The 17,710-nt window shown below is 40.1% G+C and overlaps 4 protein-coding genes across 5 annotated transcripts; 3 read left to right on the forward strand and 1 right to left on the reverse strand.

The window, feature by feature from the left end:
• Positions 1–6,776, forward strand: zgc:174164 (ZnMc_adamalysin_II_like and ADAM_CR domain-containing protein). Its single transcript, XM_026351353.1, has 22 exons — positions 1–158; positions 468–574; positions 647–723; positions 814–886; positions 988–1,064; positions 1,413–1,605; positions 1,710–1,772; positions 1,992–2,063; positions 2,170–2,339; positions 2,444–2,534; positions 2,961–3,088; positions 3,332–3,503; positions 3,602–3,691; positions 3,795–3,990; positions 4,180–4,291; positions 4,639–4,819; positions 4,997–5,083; positions 5,174–5,279; positions 5,609–5,738; positions 5,867–5,960; positions 6,158–6,195; positions 6,286–6,776. Exons 1-22 carry the CDS (start codon positions 95–97, stop codon positions 6,407–6,409), a joined length of 2,445 nt encoding a protein of 814 aa, XP_026207138.1. The 5' UTR covers positions 1–94; the 3' UTR covers positions 6,410–6,776.
• Positions 6,777–7,255: 479 nt separating this feature from the next.
• On the forward strand, positions 7,256–9,190 carry LOC113156698 (L-seryl-tRNA(Sec) kinase). Its single transcript, XM_026351946.1, has 6 exons — positions 7,256–7,627; positions 7,816–8,056; positions 8,251–8,452; positions 8,550–8,625; positions 8,710–8,803; positions 8,892–9,190. The coding sequence occupies exons 1-6, from the start codon at positions 7,409–7,411 to the stop codon at positions 9,101–9,103; spliced, it is 1,044 nt and encodes a 347-aa protein (XP_026207731.1). The 5' UTR covers positions 7,256–7,408; the 3' UTR covers positions 9,104–9,190.
• A 6-nt stretch (positions 9,191–9,196) lies between these two features.
• LOC113156697 (zinc finger protein Pegasus) lies at positions 9,197–12,895 on the reverse strand. 2 transcript variants are annotated; one of them, XM_026351945.1, is made up of 4 exons: positions 12,754–12,895; positions 12,373–12,537; positions 12,086–12,274; positions 9,197–11,171 (listed from the first exon to the last, which is right to left on the reverse strand). In XM_026351945.1, exons 2-4 carry the CDS (start codon positions 12,506–12,508, stop codon positions 10,240–10,242), a joined length of 1,257 nt encoding a protein of 418 aa, XP_026207730.1. In that variant the 5' UTR covers positions 12,509–12,537; positions 12,754–12,895; the 3' UTR covers positions 9,197–10,239. The 2 variants fall into 2 exon arrangements, with proteins under 2 accessions (XP_026207730.1, XP_026207729.1); XM_026351944.1 differs by having other exon boundaries at positions 12,373–12,888.
• A 421-nt stretch (positions 12,896–13,316) lies between these two features.
• On the forward strand, positions 13,317–16,990 carry acadsb (acyl-CoA dehydrogenase short/branched chain). The gene is made up of 11 exons (XM_026352252.1): positions 13,317–13,399; positions 13,679–13,841; positions 13,924–14,024; positions 14,119–14,325; positions 14,433–14,603; positions 14,778–14,903; positions 14,990–15,082; positions 15,178–15,267; positions 15,351–15,488; positions 15,688–15,787; positions 16,197–16,990. The coding sequence occupies exons 1-11, from the start codon at positions 13,367–13,369 to the stop codon at positions 16,271–16,273; spliced, it is 1,299 nt and encodes a 432-aa protein (XP_026208037.1). The 5' UTR covers positions 13,317–13,366; the 3' UTR covers positions 16,274–16,990.
• Positions 16,991–17,710: the final 720 nt, after the last annotated feature.

The following is a 17,710-nucleotide window of genomic DNA, read 5'->3' on the forward strand; positions in this document are numbered from 1 at the left end:
GCACCTGTGCTGTGGAATGGACGAAGCGAATTCATTAAAAGCAGACACACCTGAGAGCAAATGAACACATAGTCTAGATATTCTAAGCAGAAACATGTTCAGAAAATGCATCTCCGCCGTCTTCTTGCTATGTTGTGTTTCTGGGATCGACAACAAAGGTGAGCCACAGCTGATGTGGCTCCTACGATGGAGCCGAAAAAATGAGAGGCTTGTTTTCTTCCTTCGTGCACACCGAGATATCGACATTATTTTTTGTTATTCTTATTATTTATTATTATCTCCATGAAGGTTGTTTGTCGTGTTCGTGCTCCTTTGTCCATTTTTGTTGTTTTACATTGACACAGACATGGCGTATCCATCGTATCTCTGTATTTATTTACTTTTCTATCATTTGTTTATATATTGGTGCTCATCAACGTTAAGCAAAGACTAACATCTCCGTGTTGTTTCTGTGTTGTTTCTTCCAGACATTTACAGTGAGTTTACATCAAAACTTTCGGGGTACTCCATTGTAAATCCTCAGGTGATACACAGATGGACAAGGAACATCAACAGACCGACACAGTCAAGGGAGGTGGGTACAGTTTTATATTTTAAAAATGATATTTTAATATGACCACATTAATTATGATTTCCACCAATTCAGAATTATGAAGAGGAGACGATATCCTATGCAATCAACATAGAAAACAGAAAGCACATCCTTCACCTTAAAAAGAACAGGTAAGTACAGTTAGGTTACACTGATGTTATTCTAAGTTATTGTTAGTGCTTCAAATTGGTATCACGTTTATTTTCTTCTCTTCTTCACAGAGACTTTTTACACCCAAACTTGGTTCAGTATTTTTCTGGCTCTACCGGTAACCAGTCATCACATCCACGATATGTGAGTCAGAACTTCTGGTTTTAAGGCTGGTTTTTAACATCAATCTTTGAAACTTTTATTTTATTTCTCTTTTATTTATATTTATGTTTTCGTTTTCTTAGGTACATTGCTATTACCATGGAGAAGTGGAGGGATACAAGAATTCAGTGGTAGCCGTCAGCACATGCTCTGGCCTAAGGTTTGAACATCACTCTTCCACTTTCACTTTTGTCTCTTGTCTATACATTATTAACATTTACTGACTTATCATGGTTATACTTTATAATCCTATTGAATTTTGGGTTATTTATAAGACTGAAAATAAATCTGTTTTTATGGAATTTTACATTACATTTTACATTAATTTGCCATCATCATACCAGTACTGGCTTTTTAGTCATATTAGCAGTACCTAAACACAGTCACTCATGAATGTTCTGCTCCTCTGTTAATACATATGCCAAGAAATGCCATTGTGTGGGATTGAAATGTCACATCTCTGAACTGGGAGAGTCTGAAAAAGCATTTATCCAACACTTCACTATAGGGGTGTGATCATCCTTGGAAAGGAGACCTATGGAGTTGAGCCTGTGCCACAGTCTACCACCAATGAGCATCTTCTGTATCGACTGAAGGATATTCAGACAGGGCCTGTCACCTGTGGGGTCGCCCATGAGGCTTTGTCAACGCAAACCCATGAACGCTTTGAACCTGGCCGGTCCCTGACTTCACTGCTGCGGGTTAGGATGGTCGCTTCATTTGCTTGAAATTTACATTGGAGAAATTGAAAGTGACTTCAAGTGAGAGTTTTTCCTGTTTTTCCTTCCGCTGTTTGTTTCAACAGAGGAAGCGCAATTTGCCTCAAACCAGTTATGTGGAGTTGGTTCTGGTTGTGGATAATCTCAGGGTGAGTGTGCGTACATGCTGTACAGCTCTCCTGGAAGCTTTCACCTTTTGTTTTTTAATAATGTCAAATCAAGGTTGATTTAATTTGGCTTTTTTGGCTTTCTTCTGTCTTTATGAGGTTGTTTTTGGCCAGCATACTGATTTACCTCAAATTGTATACTTATTTTTCTAAAATATAGTGAATAACGATTCTCTTTTGTTGTGGTCATTGTATTAACAGTATAATTACAAGAATAAAAATGAGACGGCAGTACGGATAGAGACAGTGGAACTAGCTAATCTCCTGGATGGGGTGAGATTTAAATTTGTGTGTACAAGAAACTATACTAAATTAGTTTTAAGGATGGTTTTGTGTTGTGTCATGTTTTAAAATTTCTATATTCTCTCTTCTGTTCTAGTATTTCAAGCAGCTCAATATCCGAGTCATCCTAGTGGGCCTGCAGATTTTTAAGGATGGGAATCCTTTTGACGTTAATGATTCTGCAGGAAATGTGTTGGATAGCTTTGTTAAGTGGAGGAAGGCTGTTCTTATACCACAAATCAGGCATGACATTGGTCATCTCATTGTGTAAGTAAATTTGTATTCATCCTCAAGCCTCATAACCATATATTTTGTTCCTGTAATACAGAGTCAAACTTAAGACTTCTTTTTTTGGTTTGCTTGTTTCTTAGTGGTCGGTCCTCAGCATACAGAGGTGGTATATTAGGTATAGCCTTTGTGGGCTCTGTCTGCTCCATATCAACATCTGGAGGAATCAGCGTGGTTAGTTCAACTTAATTTAACTTCTAACACTAGCTGACAGCAATAATGCTTCGGTAGCATGAGCTTATGTTTAGAAACTGACACCATTGCATTATTTATGGACAGTGCTAGGAGAGCAGCTCTTTCTCCCAGGCTCCTAATAACACGAGTCAAACAGGTTAGACTAGTACAGAGTGTTGCTAAGCTCCATGATTCTGCATTTTTTTTGTGTGTTATTGGATTCCCTTTCAAGTCACACCTGAAGTGGAAAAAAACTATTAGTTTAACTGTGCCATATGTTGGTTAGTTGAGAATTGATGTGAAAAATTACATTTTATTTACAACAGTTTGTGTTTACAACTAAAAATGATCAAATTTCCCATTTAGAGTATTTTATTTAAACTATGGAGAATGCTGGGACTGAATGTGCTGTTTCTCTTTTCACAGTTCAGTGACAACTCCCTTCCATATTACTCCACTGTGGTGGCTCATGAGATGGGCCATAACCTGGGCATGAATCATGATGATAACCGCTGCAGCTGTAATGGAGGCTGCATCATGACAAGCACTGCAACGTAACACATCTTCCATAAATATAATTCTTAAAATCAGAACTAAATTTTTTAAAATTTATTTAAAGACCTGAATTGTTTGTAGTGCATTTAATGAACGTCAGCATTTGAATTATACAGAATTTCATTAGGCAAGCACAGCATGCTTCTGTACAAATGCATGTATAGCATGATTTTATCATGTTGTTTAGAAATGTTAGGGCTGTTCAAAATATTATCACTAATGTTTTATCTTTCACCCTCTAGTGGTTCCACCACCTTCAGCAACTGCAGTGGAAATGACTTTGAGTCGCTGATACTCCGTGGAGGGGGTGTGTGTCTCAGGAACCAACCATCTCCATCTAATGTTATTAGTATTCCTACATGTGGCAATGGACTGGTGGAGCAAGGGGAACAGTGTGACTGCGGCAAACCAGAGGTAGAGCATTGCTTTCTAGATAAGCTCATTGATGTAGAAAGTTACAGAACTATGGTGGGCTGTAAAGCATAGTTTTTCTCTGTTTCCTTTCAACACAGGAATGTAAGAATAAGTGCTGCGATGCTGCCACCTGCACACTGACATTTGGGTCCTCCTGTGCTCAGGGAGCCTGCTGTGACAACTGTCGGGTCAGCATTTTGCTGGTCTTCAGGCTGTGGTTATGTGGTATTGACATTTTGCATCATTGTAGATCAGTTTCCTGATGTTGTACGTTGTGTGTTTTTGTTTTAGATCAAAGTTTCTGGAACGCCATGCAGAGATTCTGTCAATACCTGTGATCTTCCTGAATATTGTGATGGCTACAATTCTTCATGTCCCATTGACTCATATGTCATGGATGGCCTGAGTTGTGAAAATAATGCTGCATACTGCTATGAGGGCCGATGCCAGACATATGATTTCCAATGTAAACAGCTCTTTGCACCAGGTACATTGAATAAATACTGACACACTGTTATTTTGTTAGCTAGTTTCTACCTTTGTGCAACAACCTAGCTGTGGATATTCCAGTCAAGACAACATCAGGGCATAGTCTAAAAAGAGACACTTGAAACCTGTCAAATTATTATTTTATGTCTCTTGTGATTAATCTTGTAATCCTTTTTCCACTGGGCAGATCCAGCAACAAAGGCAGCAGATGTTTGTTTTGTGACTGCAAATACGCGAGGAGACTTATTTGGAAATTGTGGAGTCACCAGCACAGGACAGTTCATCGCATGTAGTATAGCGTAAGTGCTCTGAAAAATATAAAAATATTACAAAAAGTGTGTCTTGTTCGTTAGTCTATACTTGAAATAGGCTTCACAGGAATCAAACTCCTAAATGATATATATCAAGCTATCTTACTGCCCGTTTATTGAATGAATGTGCAACACATTTAAGGTTTTCAAGATTCCTACCGTGATTTTTACCAAACCTGTGAATACGACTACTGTAAATGTAATAATTTTACTGTATTGTTATCAGTGTGTAAAATAGTCTAATAGAATAGTTAAAGGATAGATTAACTTTTTAACCAGTGTTTAGCTCATGGCAGCAGCGGTAACTGTCTGTTTCTCTTTAACCTGTACTATAGAGACTCCATGTGCGGAAAAGTGCAGTGCACTAATGTGAATGTCAACAAACCCCCTCCTGGTGCCCATGTCAGTATCCAAGTAGTTCAAGGGTCAACCTGCGTTAATGCAGACTTCAACCTTGGCTCAGATGTGTTAGATCCTGGCTATGTTAAACCTGGCAGCCCTTGTGCTAGCGGAAAGGTAAGCCAACTTTGAAGGCTGTTTTAAAAAAATATACACACCAAAGAGTAGGAATGCAACCAGGACGTTATGTGAGCTTTATTTGTTAAAGGATTGTGCTGTCATTGTATGGGAGGGGAAAATAAATGATGTGGTTTTTTTATATTGCATCATTATGGTTAACATCTCCTCTTTCAGACCTGCCTGAACTTTAATTGTGTGAATGCCTCTCTTCTGCTACCTAACTTAAACTGTGATGCCCAGGCCACCTGCAATGGCAGAGGGGTAAGTAGGCATTTAAGTTTCTTTTTCAGTTTACAGCTAATAAGAACTGAGAGACGTCTGACTTTGCTGTTGTAATTTATTGTTTTACAGATATGTAATGACAAAGGGCACTGTCATTGTAACAATGGTTGGGCCCCACCCTACTGTGACAGATCAGGGAGAGGCGGCAGTATAGACAGTGGCCCTGCTCAGATAGGTGGGTCTAAATTGATTCATGAGTTGCCTCTAAGTGCATTTATAAATTCAGAGAAATGTAAACCAACCAAGATAGTTTGGACTATAATATTAATAATAATGATGCCCCAACCTTAATGTTAGGGCATCATGGTGCTCTTATATTAATCATGATCTGCTAGATTGATTGTAGTTGTGGTGGATACTTATTATATTTGCTAGTTACATCTGAAATTACAACTTTTAGAAAAACTAAATGAAAATGGCAAAGAAACTACACAGAAAAGTTGTCAATATAGTTGAAGGGAATCTGCTGGGATGTTGATTCTCATCTGAACTTTTCTATCTTAGACTACTCCCTCAGGAATGGCCTGTTGATCTTCTTCCTATTGGTGGTTCCTGTTCTGGTCGTCCTTATTCTGGTGCTGCTCTACTTCTTTAGGAGAGAGTCCCTGGACGCTTGCTTGAAAAGATTCTGCAAGTAAACTTGCAGACAAAATATACTATTATCGCCAGTATATTAAGTATACTATTAAAAAAGCACTTAATCATATAGGCTGCATTTACAGTACTTTATATTTGTCTTTTTCTTTTTTTTTTTTTGTAAAGGCCACGTAATGCTCAAAATGGAAATACAGATGGACGGTCAAACAAAAATGTTCAAACAAGTGCAACAACCCAACGTCCAGAACCACCTCTCCCTGTAAGTGCAAATTTTTTTGCTCTTGTTTTTTTTTTTTTTTTTTTTTGTTAATGATTGGTTCAGGGTAGACAGGGCTGGGTTTATTTTGCAACAGGAAGATCAGGTTTTTATTACCTAAATATGCAGTCATACAAGAATCAGCCAAGTATTTTTTTAGAATTACTTTTTTATTGCTTGTTTTATTCCTTTAATTCTAGCTTGGAAATTCACCAGCTACCTCAGCTCCCATTTCTGGGTATGAAATAACTTGAACTATTTATTATCTTATTTATGCTAATGCAAACTTGTCTAACTGGTTGAACTGAATGTATATTTTACCTGTCAGTTTCAGGTATGGCGAACTGGATTATTGGAATACAGAAGCAAGCACTGCCCCTGCAAAACCTCCACCTCCTATGCAGGGCCCCGGCATGCCGAAACCAATCCCACCCAAGCAGCCACAATGTTGATGTGCTTTTTAGACTACATATTTTCAGTTGTATTGAATGTATGAAGTTTACAGCTCAACACTGTAATGTGAATGTGTGGAGTTTACGTACAGCTCAATGTATGACAAGATCATATTATTAGACAGCAATAATAATATATGCACAGTAATGTGTTGCCAAGGCCTTTATAAGGTCACCTACAGTATAGTAACATGGTGGTGGATGACACTGGTATACTTGTGCATATTTATTGGAATATGTGTTTTATTAGATTCCTGCTTATCACTTGTACATAAAATGTATAATGCACATACACAGTATTTTAATGGTTTTGTGAATGTTAATATCTAGAGTGTTAATTGGAATAATAAAAGTACCCATATTTAAATAAAGCTCCCTTTTTTTGCAGTAGTGTAACTATAGGTACACATACCATATTGTATAATGATTGAAAACAAAAGGCACAGAGTGAAACTATGTAGGTATCAGTAATAAGAACAAGTAAGACAATGTTTTAGTGGCTTTTGCTTTGTGATGAAGTTATTCAAAGAATCATAGCAATTTCCCTGAAGTGAAATTCTTTTGTCATGCATCTTGTCATCCTTTACACCATTAATGTTTCTGTGTTTTTGTGATTCCCACATGGGCCAAACGGATTTTACATGTAAAACAAAACTCTCCCGATCTGACGCGCTGGGTATGCACAATGTCCCATAATCTGCAAACATTTATATAGGCCACAGGGCCTCAGTCAGACTCATGAGCTGTGAGGAGGAAATGTCTCAATTTCTTATTAACCATCGCTTGACTTGTTTTAATTCGTAGGCTTTTATTTTGAATGTCATGGCACCGGAAACGCGTGTTTTGTTCTTCCGTTCTGACGCAGCATGATGCGGAAGTCAGTTGTTATGAACCTACATCCAAGTCAATAACTACCAATTGCTACAAAAAACCTACCTTACAAGCCCATGATTACAACACGATGTAGACAGCAGAGGTAAACCGGCTGTCTGGTAGCGCATGGCGGCAGAGATAGACGCAGGTGCGGGTCGGGCTCCGGCTTGTCTGTGTGTCCTGTGCGGGCTACCTGCTGCTGGCAAGTCCTCTCTGGCTCGTACGATCCTCGGCACCGCTGCACAGCACGGGTGGAGAGCAGCTGTGGTGCCCTACGACCACTTAATCCCCGAGCACGCTTTTCAGACTAGAGTCGTGGAGGACGGTGCCAAAGTGCAGGAAACGGTAAAGGCACAAATGTCTCATGTAATTACACGATATCCAAAACTAGAAGAGGGCAATGCATGTTATTTTAAGTGCACTTTCCCTTTATCTGTAACAGTCAACAACGAATATGATGTGATGTTACTCACTCAAGGTGCTTTTTAGCATGCATTTATAAAAAGTATAGATTTTTCTTTTTTCGTTTTTAGCACACTGAGTGGAAATCACACCGACGGGCAGTGTTGCAGTGCATCGAGCAGTTCTTGAAGGAGCCTCAACTGTTGACAGAGCAGCTGAGCAGCTGTCAGATCAACAGAGAAGTGTGGCAACAATGCGTTCAAGTCCTTGTGCAGCCAGAAGCTGCTCACCAGACAGCGCTCCTGTTTGTACTGGATGACAACTTTTACTATCCGAGCATGAGATATGAAGTGTATCAACTTGCAAGGAAGTGTAAGCACTGTTTGTACAACATGACCATGTTGATGATATTGCAGGTTTTAGCACATTAAGTTCAAATCTTGTACATTTGAGGTACCTGTTGACATTTTTTAAGTATCTATCTAAATAGTGCACTCAAATAAAGTGAAATCGTGCTGTTTATATGGTGCTCCTTTGATTTCATTCATCGTCAGTTGTCATTGCAGATTCGCTGGGGTTCTGCCAGGTGTATTTACAATGTGATTTGGAGTCCTGCATCAAAAGAAACCAGTGCCGGTCTCGGCCCATTCCCACTGAGGTTATTCTGGAGATGGAGAAGCATTTGGAGTCTCCAAATCCACAGAAGTACTCTTGGGAGACAAACAGCATTTCACTCAACACAACAGAAGATTTGTCAGACTGTGCCATGTAAGGCAGCAGAATAAGCAGTTATTACTTAAGCTGAAGTATATAAATCAGGTCTTAATTAGTGGCCTGTTTCTCCACCTATGTTGTTTGTCCCTAGCCAGAAGGTGATAGAGTTGATCTCCTTTGCACTGAGCAACCCGCTGTGCCCAATTGAGGACAACACTGAACAAAAGGTGCGTCAACATACCTCCCCTCAAATCTGTAGTGGATTTTAAATATGCAAGTTGAACATTGGATTGTTGTCTCATGCTGTGCAGGAGGCTGACCGTCTGAAATGTGCCACCAATGTGGTTCACCAGGCTGACCAGGCCTGTAGACGCCTGGTCTCCGAAGCCATGAAGAGAGCCAGAGGTCAGTAGAGATACTGCATACTTGACATATTTCTCACTTTGTTATTCACAGCCCCGAATAATGATCATTTTTGTGACTTTAACCTCAGAAAACCAAGTGCCCCCTGATCACATGAGGTCTTTGGCTGCACAGCTGAATGAATCGAAAGCAGTATTTCTTCATAACCTGCGAAAACAGTTCCTTCAAGAAACATCTTTCCTTCAAAATGAGGACATTAATGTGGAAGGTGTGGTGAAAAGAGCAGTAGACAATTTTGAACACGAGAAGAAAGAAATCTTGTTGAGAATCATTAATGACTAGAAATTACTTTTTCACAAAGCAAGATTGAATTGCACTAGAAGTCACAGTCTGTATTTCATTAAATTTAAATAAAATATACTGTCAGTACCACCATTGTCTTTTTATTACTTTATTTTGAAATAAAACCACTATTTCCTCATAACGTCAAACTCGATAAGCCACCATGTTTTGGTTACGTTTGTATTATATAATTAAGATTAAAGGGATAAGAGCACATCAATCTCAATTTTCCATTTTCTGTCATAATAAGATAGATAATCACATAGAAACAAACACAGAATAGGTTTTTACTTTGGACCAAGATTTACACAAAATCAAAACTGCTACTTAAACTAGATAAAAATATCCAATATTTTACACATGGAAAAACATTACTTCATATTATGTGTTAGAATCATTCAGGTTACCCTGGGTGTTTATAGTGCTGTAGGCTACAGTAAAATGTCATTTTATACCAAATACTGGTATATACAGTAGCATGAAAATGACTAAAGACCATTAATAAATAGTCCTAGAAAAGGGATTCAGAGTATAAAAATGGTAACTACTACACTCTCTAGAGTGTATGTAAGAATAAATACACATCAGAACAGTCTGGTTGGCTTAAACTTTGAACATAAAGCCAATTAGGTCAAAACATATCCATCTAATTTAGCTAAGTGAGCTGGAACTTGTAAAACAAATACAAAGCCGGTGAAAGTGATAATGTTAGTTCTGAAATACTGTGGTTTTTGTGTTATACTTAGCTGCCTGTGTAACTGCAATTTACAATAAGAGCTGTAACAATAAGGGTTGAGTGAATTCCTGGTTACTCACTGCAAACTGATGGCAAATGGTGAAAGTCACAATAATATTCCAAATGCAAACTGCTGGTCAGAAGAAATACTGACCATAATATGCTGCAAATGCTGTGTTTCAAGGTGTTTCTGTTATTTTGTCCATTCAAAACTAATATGAAAAGTTTGAAGTCCGGAGCCATGTTGTAAGGCAAAAATATAGTGCAGTTAATGTGTAAAATAAAAAGATAGTAAGCAAAAATATAAAATGTAAATCAGTGTCACCATTTTAAAATGCTGTACAAGAAAACAAAAGGATTTAACATTCCAAAGGTTTGTCAATTGATTCCTTGAAAGGAATCACTTTTTATGCTGGCCACGGGCAAAATGGCAAGCAAAGTCGTATTTGTCTATGCACAAGTGTCCACAGATGTTGCACTGAAATGGATTTTCATAACCATGACAGCCCATGTGAATGGTGTAGAGGATATTGTCAGAGAAGTGAACATCACAGTGCTGGCATTTCAGTAACTGCTGTTGGTCCAAAGCAGTCATGGCAGGGGCGGGTGTGCTCGGCTGGCTGTTGCTAACACTTGCAGGAAGAGTGTTCATGTTGTTCTCAAAGCTGAGGGCCGGAACGGGACTGCAGTTACCGTGGCTTGAGGTGGGAGAAGATTTATTAGGTGGTGACGTCTGCACTCCGTTTGAACTCACTGCAACCTCTTCACTAGAGACCTGATGTATGAGAATGGGCTTCTCATCTTTTAAGGACTCTCTGTCTGGGGATGCAGGAGTCTGCGATTCAGGGTGGAGGTTGGCCAACTGTCCAGCAAGTGTGGACAGCTGGTCCAGGGGGTTATCAAAAGTGACAACATTAGCACCTCTGTTGCGATTGTCATTGTCGTCCACCTTGGGAAGGTTCTTGTGGTCACCGCTATTCAAATGGTGGTGGATCTTATGAGAAAAGTCACTCAAATAATCAGACTTTGGCAGCACCACAGAGGGAGGGCTGAAGTTAATGAGTAGTCGTCTGCTGAAGCCCAGCGAGCCCGTCCTCTTCTGCAGGGCACTCAACATTCTCTTGTTAGAGAACGGAGAACGGACGACCCTTGTGGGAAGAAGCTTGTGGCGGCGACGCCGGTGGTGCGACAGGTTGCTGCGGTCGCTGCAGCGGAAGGCGCAAAGGTCACACTTGTACGGCTTCTCTCCTGTGTGCGAGCGCATGTGGGCTTCCAAGTGGCGCTCATATGCAGATGCAAATGGGCATAGTTGGCAGCGGTGAGGCTTTTCTCCTGTGCAACGATAAAAAGAAAAAATAACTGCAGTTGGTTGATGTTTCCAATGAATAAATTAACAAAGAGTAAACAGTGATGAGGCAATAGGTACAATGTAGTATGTGTGCAGAAAAAAGGATTATACAAAGTGAGGCTAGATGATACAAAGACAGAACAGAAATGTTTAACCTCAATAAACAAATAACAGCAGCAGACTTTGTGGAAATCAGTTTACTGCATCTGTCTTTACTCTTCAACCAATTATTGTGCTTCAGGTGTTTCCAAGTTCCAGTTCGGTCCCACTCTTGCTTCTCATGAGTTAACAATAACAAATGTTGTTATATACTGTATCTCACCTCCCCAACTGTATATTGTTCTTACTATTACACTATTGACCTATTCTTTATTTTTGTACTGTATTCTAGATTTATTCTGTTCTGTTGTTTTTAACTTTTGATGTACCCTGCTGCTCTCTGCTGGGGGGATCTCCCTTAATACACTGAGCTCATCTCTTCTCGTCTTGCCATTCAAATGCCACCATTGCATCATCATTTGCGTCTCCTCTCCCCCCTGTAGTTGTGTTTCCTCCTCTCTGTCCCCCTCTCTCTTGCCTTTTCTGCTTGGAGCTGTATACTTCCTGAGTGCAGTTACTGGCCTTACCAACCTGCCCAGTGTTTTTCCTACTTATTGTTGTTGCTGTTTTTGTTGCCCAACCAGTAGAGGCAGATGGCCGCCCAGCCTGAGCCTGGTTCTGCTGGAGGTTGGGTTTCCAATATAATTCTGAATACACTTACATACACTTGCATTTTGTAAGGTCGTAAACCTTACACTGTAAAGGGCCTTGATGTGACTATTGTCTTGATTTGGTGCTATATAAATACAATTGAATTGAAAAACATTGAAAATGAAGTGAATGCAGTGGAAACACAAACCTGTGTGGATGCGGATGTGCTCTATTAACCGAGCCATGCCCTTGTTGGCATAGCTGCAGTAGCTGCACTTGTACTTTCCATCGCAGGTCCTCTCTAAACCATCCATCTGCACGTCTGACCCATCCTCCACTGACAGGCTCACCTCCACCGCAGGGGGGTCCAGACCATTGTGCTCACTCCTGGGTGCAACTAAAACACACACACACACACAAAAACGACTTTAATATCTCACCTTTATCAAATACACAGTGATATTTTATGTGTTGTGAGCTATACCAGTTACCCACCGGCTTGAAACGGCTCCGCTGAGTGTTTCTCTCCACAAACAGAGCCCGAAATCATGTTGACATGCTGGGTTTGCTGCGTTAGGTATTCTTGAAATTCCTTCACAAAATCCACAGGCTCAGTCTTTATCTCCTCCATTCTTTGTTTTTTTTTTAATCTGTGTTGAACTTGAAAAGATCCGGGGACATTAATCGACAGCTAGACGTGTAATAACTCACATTTGATAGACGAAAACTGACACAAGCTAACGACGCTTCCTACAAAACATGTTCACAGTGGACTCAGCTGGTATCAACAATGCTAACGATACCTAGCTAGCAAGCCCTATAGCATTGTCCTTATTATTAACAACGAATATTTCACGCCACATTAATCACAGTTACCTTTTAGCGTCTGAGCAATAATATCGCCGAGCAAAAAGAAGTACAGAAATTGAGACTTGGTATAAAATGATCAGCTACAGTCGTTGCCAAGTGAAAGCCCAGTAACCTCTTCCTTTTTTCTGAGTAAGCCTGCTGTGTTCCGTGTGTACCCAAACGCACCTGTTGCCTTCGCCCACCATCGGAAAAATGTATTAACATGTTTCATAAAACAAATGACTGATGTGATGGTGATGACACAAAACGAGAGTAAATAGCTCTACGTCAGAAGTTCACAACTTACATCTCAGCATTGGACCACAAGTGGAGGTTTTTTGTGTTATCAATTTGCACAGTAAACACAATCTGCTATGCGATCACCACATGCTAGTAGTCTCTAACAAAGTTTAACGCGTATACGCAATAAACATACCGTTCTTTCACAATCAGCAATGCTATTCCAGCTGTTTGTTGCTGCTGTTTATCTGCTGATAAGCATCACACCTGATGCTGTTTTGTGTCTATACCATACATTAGTTTTTACAGTAGTTAATACGAGTATGAAATTGAAAACAACTTTTACATGAGGCACTTGAAGGCAGCAGCACTTCCCCCCTAGCATATTTGACAACAAATCATGGCTGCTTCGTTAGCTAGGATTCTCTCAAAGGTGAGACTGGATATGTTAATGATTATAACATTACAGTTTCCTTTTCTAATTTCAATATACTTTCCACTGTTTAAACCCTTTATACGCGAATTAAAACCCTAGCTTGGCTTTGCCTATGTCGCTAGCTAAAAGCTGACGCTAGCTGTAGCATTACAAAATAAGACAACAGTGTTATTGTGTTCATTTGTTATGATGGCCGCTTGTGCAACATTTACTCAGATGGGATATTTACTCAAAACGCAGATGGATGTTTTCACTGTCCTCTGCCCTGTCTTATAGTCTTGCAGACAGATCGCTCGGCCATGGGGAGCATGTCAGGCTGGATGGAGGAGCACGTCCACCAAATCTGCCCCAGAGGTGCCTTCAGAGCAGTCGTCCGGAGGGCTCTCCTTTCCTCCCCTTCAGACATTTTCAGAAGAGGAGACTATGATGAGGGATGCAGGTAAGCTGACAACCCGGTAAGCTGTTGGGGCTGGTGACAGAAGTTTCTAAAACGCTGAACATCTGATTGAATTATTTTGCAGTGAAGAAATACGCACAAGAGCGCATTGCTCCATTGGTGTCCAAGATGGATGAAGATTCTTTCATGGACCAGGAAGTGATCAAATCTCTCTTTGAGCATGGTGTATGTAATTGATATAATTGCCAATTAACAGTGTTATTGCAGCTGCTGCAACTGTTTTTTTATAGCTAGTAACACTTTTGTTGCTTATTTACAGCTCATGGGTATTGAGATTGACCCACAATATGGAGGCTCTGGATCCTCGTTCTTCTCTTCTATTTTGGTCATCGAAGAGCTGGCGAAGGTGGATCCCTCTGTGGCTGTGCTCTGTGATATCCAGAACACACTGATCAACACGCTGTTTGCCAAACTGGGTACCCCGGCTCAGAAGGAGCAGTACCTCAGCCGACTGTCCACTGATATGGTGAGCAGTTTGCTTCTTTAGTGTGTAACATAAAGCAGCTACATCACAGTAAAGGTTTAATTATTGTTTTCACTCCCTTGAATATTTACCCGTGTCTTGTACCATAGATTGGAAGCTTCTGCCTCTCTGAAGCAGAGTCAGGGAGTGATGCCTTTTCTCTGAAGACGCGTGCTGAAAAACAAAAAGACTATTATGTCATTAATGGATCCAAGATGTGGATCAGTAATGCAGAGCATGCAGGTGTATTCCTCGTGATGGCAAATGTGGATCACAGTGCTGTGAGTTGCAGCTCATCTTTTTATTCTTGTTACCCATTTTTGGCTGAAACATGTGATCCACAACTTATTTATTTAGTGAATGTCTTAATGCTAAAATACCTCATCTCCATGGTTTACTTGACCAAAAAGTGTGCTTCCATTGTTACAAATGTCGGACTTTCTTTTGCTTGGCAGGGATACAGAGGCATCACTTGCTTCATTGTGGACCGGGACACAGAGGGGCTTGAGATTTGCAAGAAGGAGAACAAGCTTGGCCTGCGAGCATCCTCTACCTGCCCAGTCAACTTTGACAATGTGAAGGTGCTACCAGATACACAGTTCTGTACCAGAACAACACAAACAAATAAAATTGGTGGCTATTACCAAATGTCTGCTCATCATTGCAGGTACCAGTGAAAAACATCTTGGGACAGATCGGTCACGGGTACAAGTATGCTATTGGAATGTTGAACGAAGGCAGGATTGGAATTGCAGCTCAAGTAAACTATGAGTCATTTTTATCATGATCAATATCCCTATGATATGAAATATTTAGATTTGTAAATGTTGCATGGGATGTGTTTATGCTTTTCAGATGCTTGGGCTGGCACAGGGTTGCTTTGACCACACAATTCCTTACACCAGACAGAGAGTTCAGTTTGGAAAACGCATCTTTGACTTCCAGGTTTAGATCTTTTTAAATAACATGTTTGGGTTCAGTCATATTACCTGGTGGCCTTCTTATATTATGTCCTCTTTGTGTTGCAGGGAATGCAGCATCAAATAGCCCATGTAGCAACACAGATTGAAGCTGCCAGGCTGCTGACATACAACGCAGCTCGTCTGAGGGAAGCTGGGAGACCTTTCATTAAGGAGGCCTGTATGGCTAAATACCATGCTTCAGAGGTGAGCACCCTGATTCAGTGAAACTATTATGGTGTTTGGAACTGGTTACGTATATTCTTAGGATGTATTGTGATCATTGGTTATCTAGTTTGTGATTTTATACATATATTTTATTTATTTGTCTTTTCTTTATGTGTGGTATTGTGAGTCGAAGGTTTTTCCAGGTTAAATAAAATGCATCAACTTTTCTGTTCTTCAGGTTGCAACACTAACTACATCTAAATGCATTGAATGGATGGGAGGGGTTGGCTTCACCAAAGACTATCCCATTGAGAAATACTACAGAGACTGTAAAATTGGTGAGAATGACTGCAGAAATATGTTCTGTTCTGACTAAAGCAACAATTTGGAAAGGACACATTTCATGAGATCTGAAGGAAGTCAGGTGTAGCTGTTGTGTGATTGGACCAGAGCGGGGCGGAGAGAAGGGCTGATAGCAGTGGCTGTAATCGGACCCCACAGGAATTCCCCTGTCCGAGTCCTCAGTGTGTCATTAAATCAACACACAGCCAAGGAAGCTGCCAGAGCAAAATATCACATTTCATTTCACCAACTTCATTTTAGCTTCCCAATTCTCCAGCGGGATCACCAGCAAGCTGAGCAGCATAATAACCCCCTTGTCTTCTGATAGTGAAAGCTGCAATTTTGACAAAACTGTTTTGCACAGCAGGAATTCATTGTAATCCTTTGTTTTGTCTTCACGTGCAGGTACCATTTATGAGGGCACTACCAATATCCAGCTCACTACAATCGCCAAGTTTATTGACAAGGAGTACGACAACTGAAAACCACTGACTTTGAGCCTGATAGATTGCACTCTGTGCTGCACACTCCTTTTTCCCCTCATATTACTTAGGTGGGATTAATGCAGCAGTGCAGGTAGGGCTGATAGTGTTCACTTCTTAGCACCATGTCCTCACCACAGTGATCGCCCAGCCCTAAGTCCTGGACCTGTTGTAGTCCTGCTTTCCTGTTTCTAGAGTTGGCTCACCATCTCTGTACTCTGTCTACTGTAAAGCAGACCCCCCCCCCCTCCCTCCACGGTTGTTTCCTCACATTTAAGGTCAACATTGCTCCAGTTTCATAGTTTTTGATTTTATTTTTCTCTAAAGTGGAGGAATAAGACATTGTCATGTGTAGACCTTCACAACCTCCCTCTTATATGTAGCTGTAACAGTCACGTGTTGCATCATGTAATCGGATTTTTTAAAAGGTATTCGTTGGGATTTTCTTTGAATGTTTCAGTGCCTTCAGAAGATCTGCTACGACTGAAATCAGTAAATGCAGTGTGTGTTGTCTTAGGATATGTTTCAATGGGGAGGAAACTTGAAAATAGGCAGAATGTAACAGCTCACTGGTTTAGGGAATATGTTCCATAAACTGTACAGTTCCTTGTTGGAAATATGAGAAAGTTATTTCATATCATAGCAATATATTATCTTAAGGAGTGATCTGTTCGTAAGTGACAAAATTAAATGAATAAAGTATTTTTCAGTGCTGTCTAACGTGTCTAAAGTGACTGAGGCGTTTGCAGGCTATTACAAACCTGTGTCGGTAGATGGCAGCATTCTCCTGAGCGACAGCGCTGCTCTGGGTTGAGTGCTCAAACAGCTTCTCCCTGAAAGAGCAGTTAATTAGCTTTTCTTTTAACAGCCTGTCACCTCTAATGATATTTTATATCAGTTTAATTAAGCTAGTGCTTCAGATGAGGAGAGCCTGCCTCGCACGATCATTTTTCAGGTGATTACATTTCCACGGCCTGGGTGCGCTGCGTAAAAGGATGTGTATGATTTTACCCAAGAGACAAAGACGAGCTCTGTCCCAATATGCAGACCTGTAGGAGTTTTTACCCAGAACAGGCAACTTACAAAGTGTCTGTTTAATAAAGAGGATGTTATTGCTGATAGAAATTAACAATGGAAAGTCCGATTCATAACGTGCTGCACTGGAAACGTTCAGATGAAATGAGTGTTTTTACATCTTGAACATATGTTATTTATCATTACATTGATTAAATCATCCTTTAACTAAAAAACAAATCTTTCTTACATTAATAGATACAATATTTTGGCAAAGTATTCTTCAGACGTGAACAATGCCATTAAAAAAACACCGATGATTAAACTACATTTCCTGGAAATGAACAATCTGAGATTTACTGTTTAGTGTTAGAATAAGAATTTATTTACTGATTAATTAATAGCAGCTAAACGATGACTGAC

Source organism: Anabas testudineus, chromosome 19 (genome assembly GCF_900324465.2).
Source record: "Anabas testudineus chromosome 19, fAnaTes1.2, whole genome shotgun sequence".
Classification (NCBI taxonomy): Eukaryota; Metazoa; Chordata; class Actinopteri; order Anabantiformes; family Anabantidae; genus Anabas; species Anabas testudineus.

Bases quoted from the DNA above. Each gene is read 5' to 3' on its own strand.
- zgc:174164 (XM_026351353.1), top strand. From the start codon at position 95: ATGTTCAGAAAATGCATCTCCGCCGTCTTCTTGCTATGTTGTGTTTCT. The intron at 575-646 runs GTGGGTACAGTT...CCACCAATTCAG, and splicing joins GACCGACACAGTCAAGGGAG to AATTATGAAGAGGAGACGAT. The intron at 6,196-6,285 runs GTATGAAATAAC...TTTACCTGTCAG, and splicing joins ACCTCAGCTCCCATTTCTGG to TTTCAGGTATGGCGAACTGG.
- LOC113156698 (XM_026351946.1), top strand. From the start codon at position 7,409: ATGGCGGCAGAGATAGACGCAGGTGCGGGTCGGGCTCCGGCTTGTCTG. The intron at 8,057-8,250 runs GTAAGCACTGTT...TTGTCATTGCAG, and splicing joins GTATCAACTTGCAAGGAAGT to ATTCGCTGGGGTTCTGCCAG. The intron at 8,804-8,891 runs GTCAGTAGAGAT...CTTTAACCTCAG, and splicing joins AGCCATGAAGAGAGCCAGAG to AAAACCAAGTGCCCCCTGAT.
- LOC113156697 (XM_026351945.1), bottom strand. From the start codon at position 12,508: ATGGAGGAGATAAAGACTGAGCCTGTGGATTTTGTGAAGGAATTTCAA. The intron at 12,275-12,372 runs GTGGGTAACTGG...TGTGTGTTTTAG, and splicing joins AGCGGAGCCGTTTCAAGCCG to TTGCACCCAGGAGTGAGCAC. The intron at 11,172-12,085 runs GTTTGTGTTTCC...ATCGTTGCACAG, and splicing joins GCACATCCGCATCCACACAG to GAGAAAAGCCTCACCGCTGC.
- acadsb (XM_026352252.1), top strand. From the start codon at position 13,367: ATGGCTGCTTCGTTAGCTAGGATTCTCTCAAAG. The intron at 13,400-13,678 runs GTGAGACTGGAT...CCTGTCTTATAG, and splicing joins TAGCTAGGATTCTCTCAAAG to TCTTGCAGACAGATCGCTCG. The intron at 15,083-15,177 runs GTAAACTATGAG...TATGCTTTTCAG, and splicing joins GGATTGGAATTGCAGCTCAA to ATGCTTGGGCTGGCACAGGG.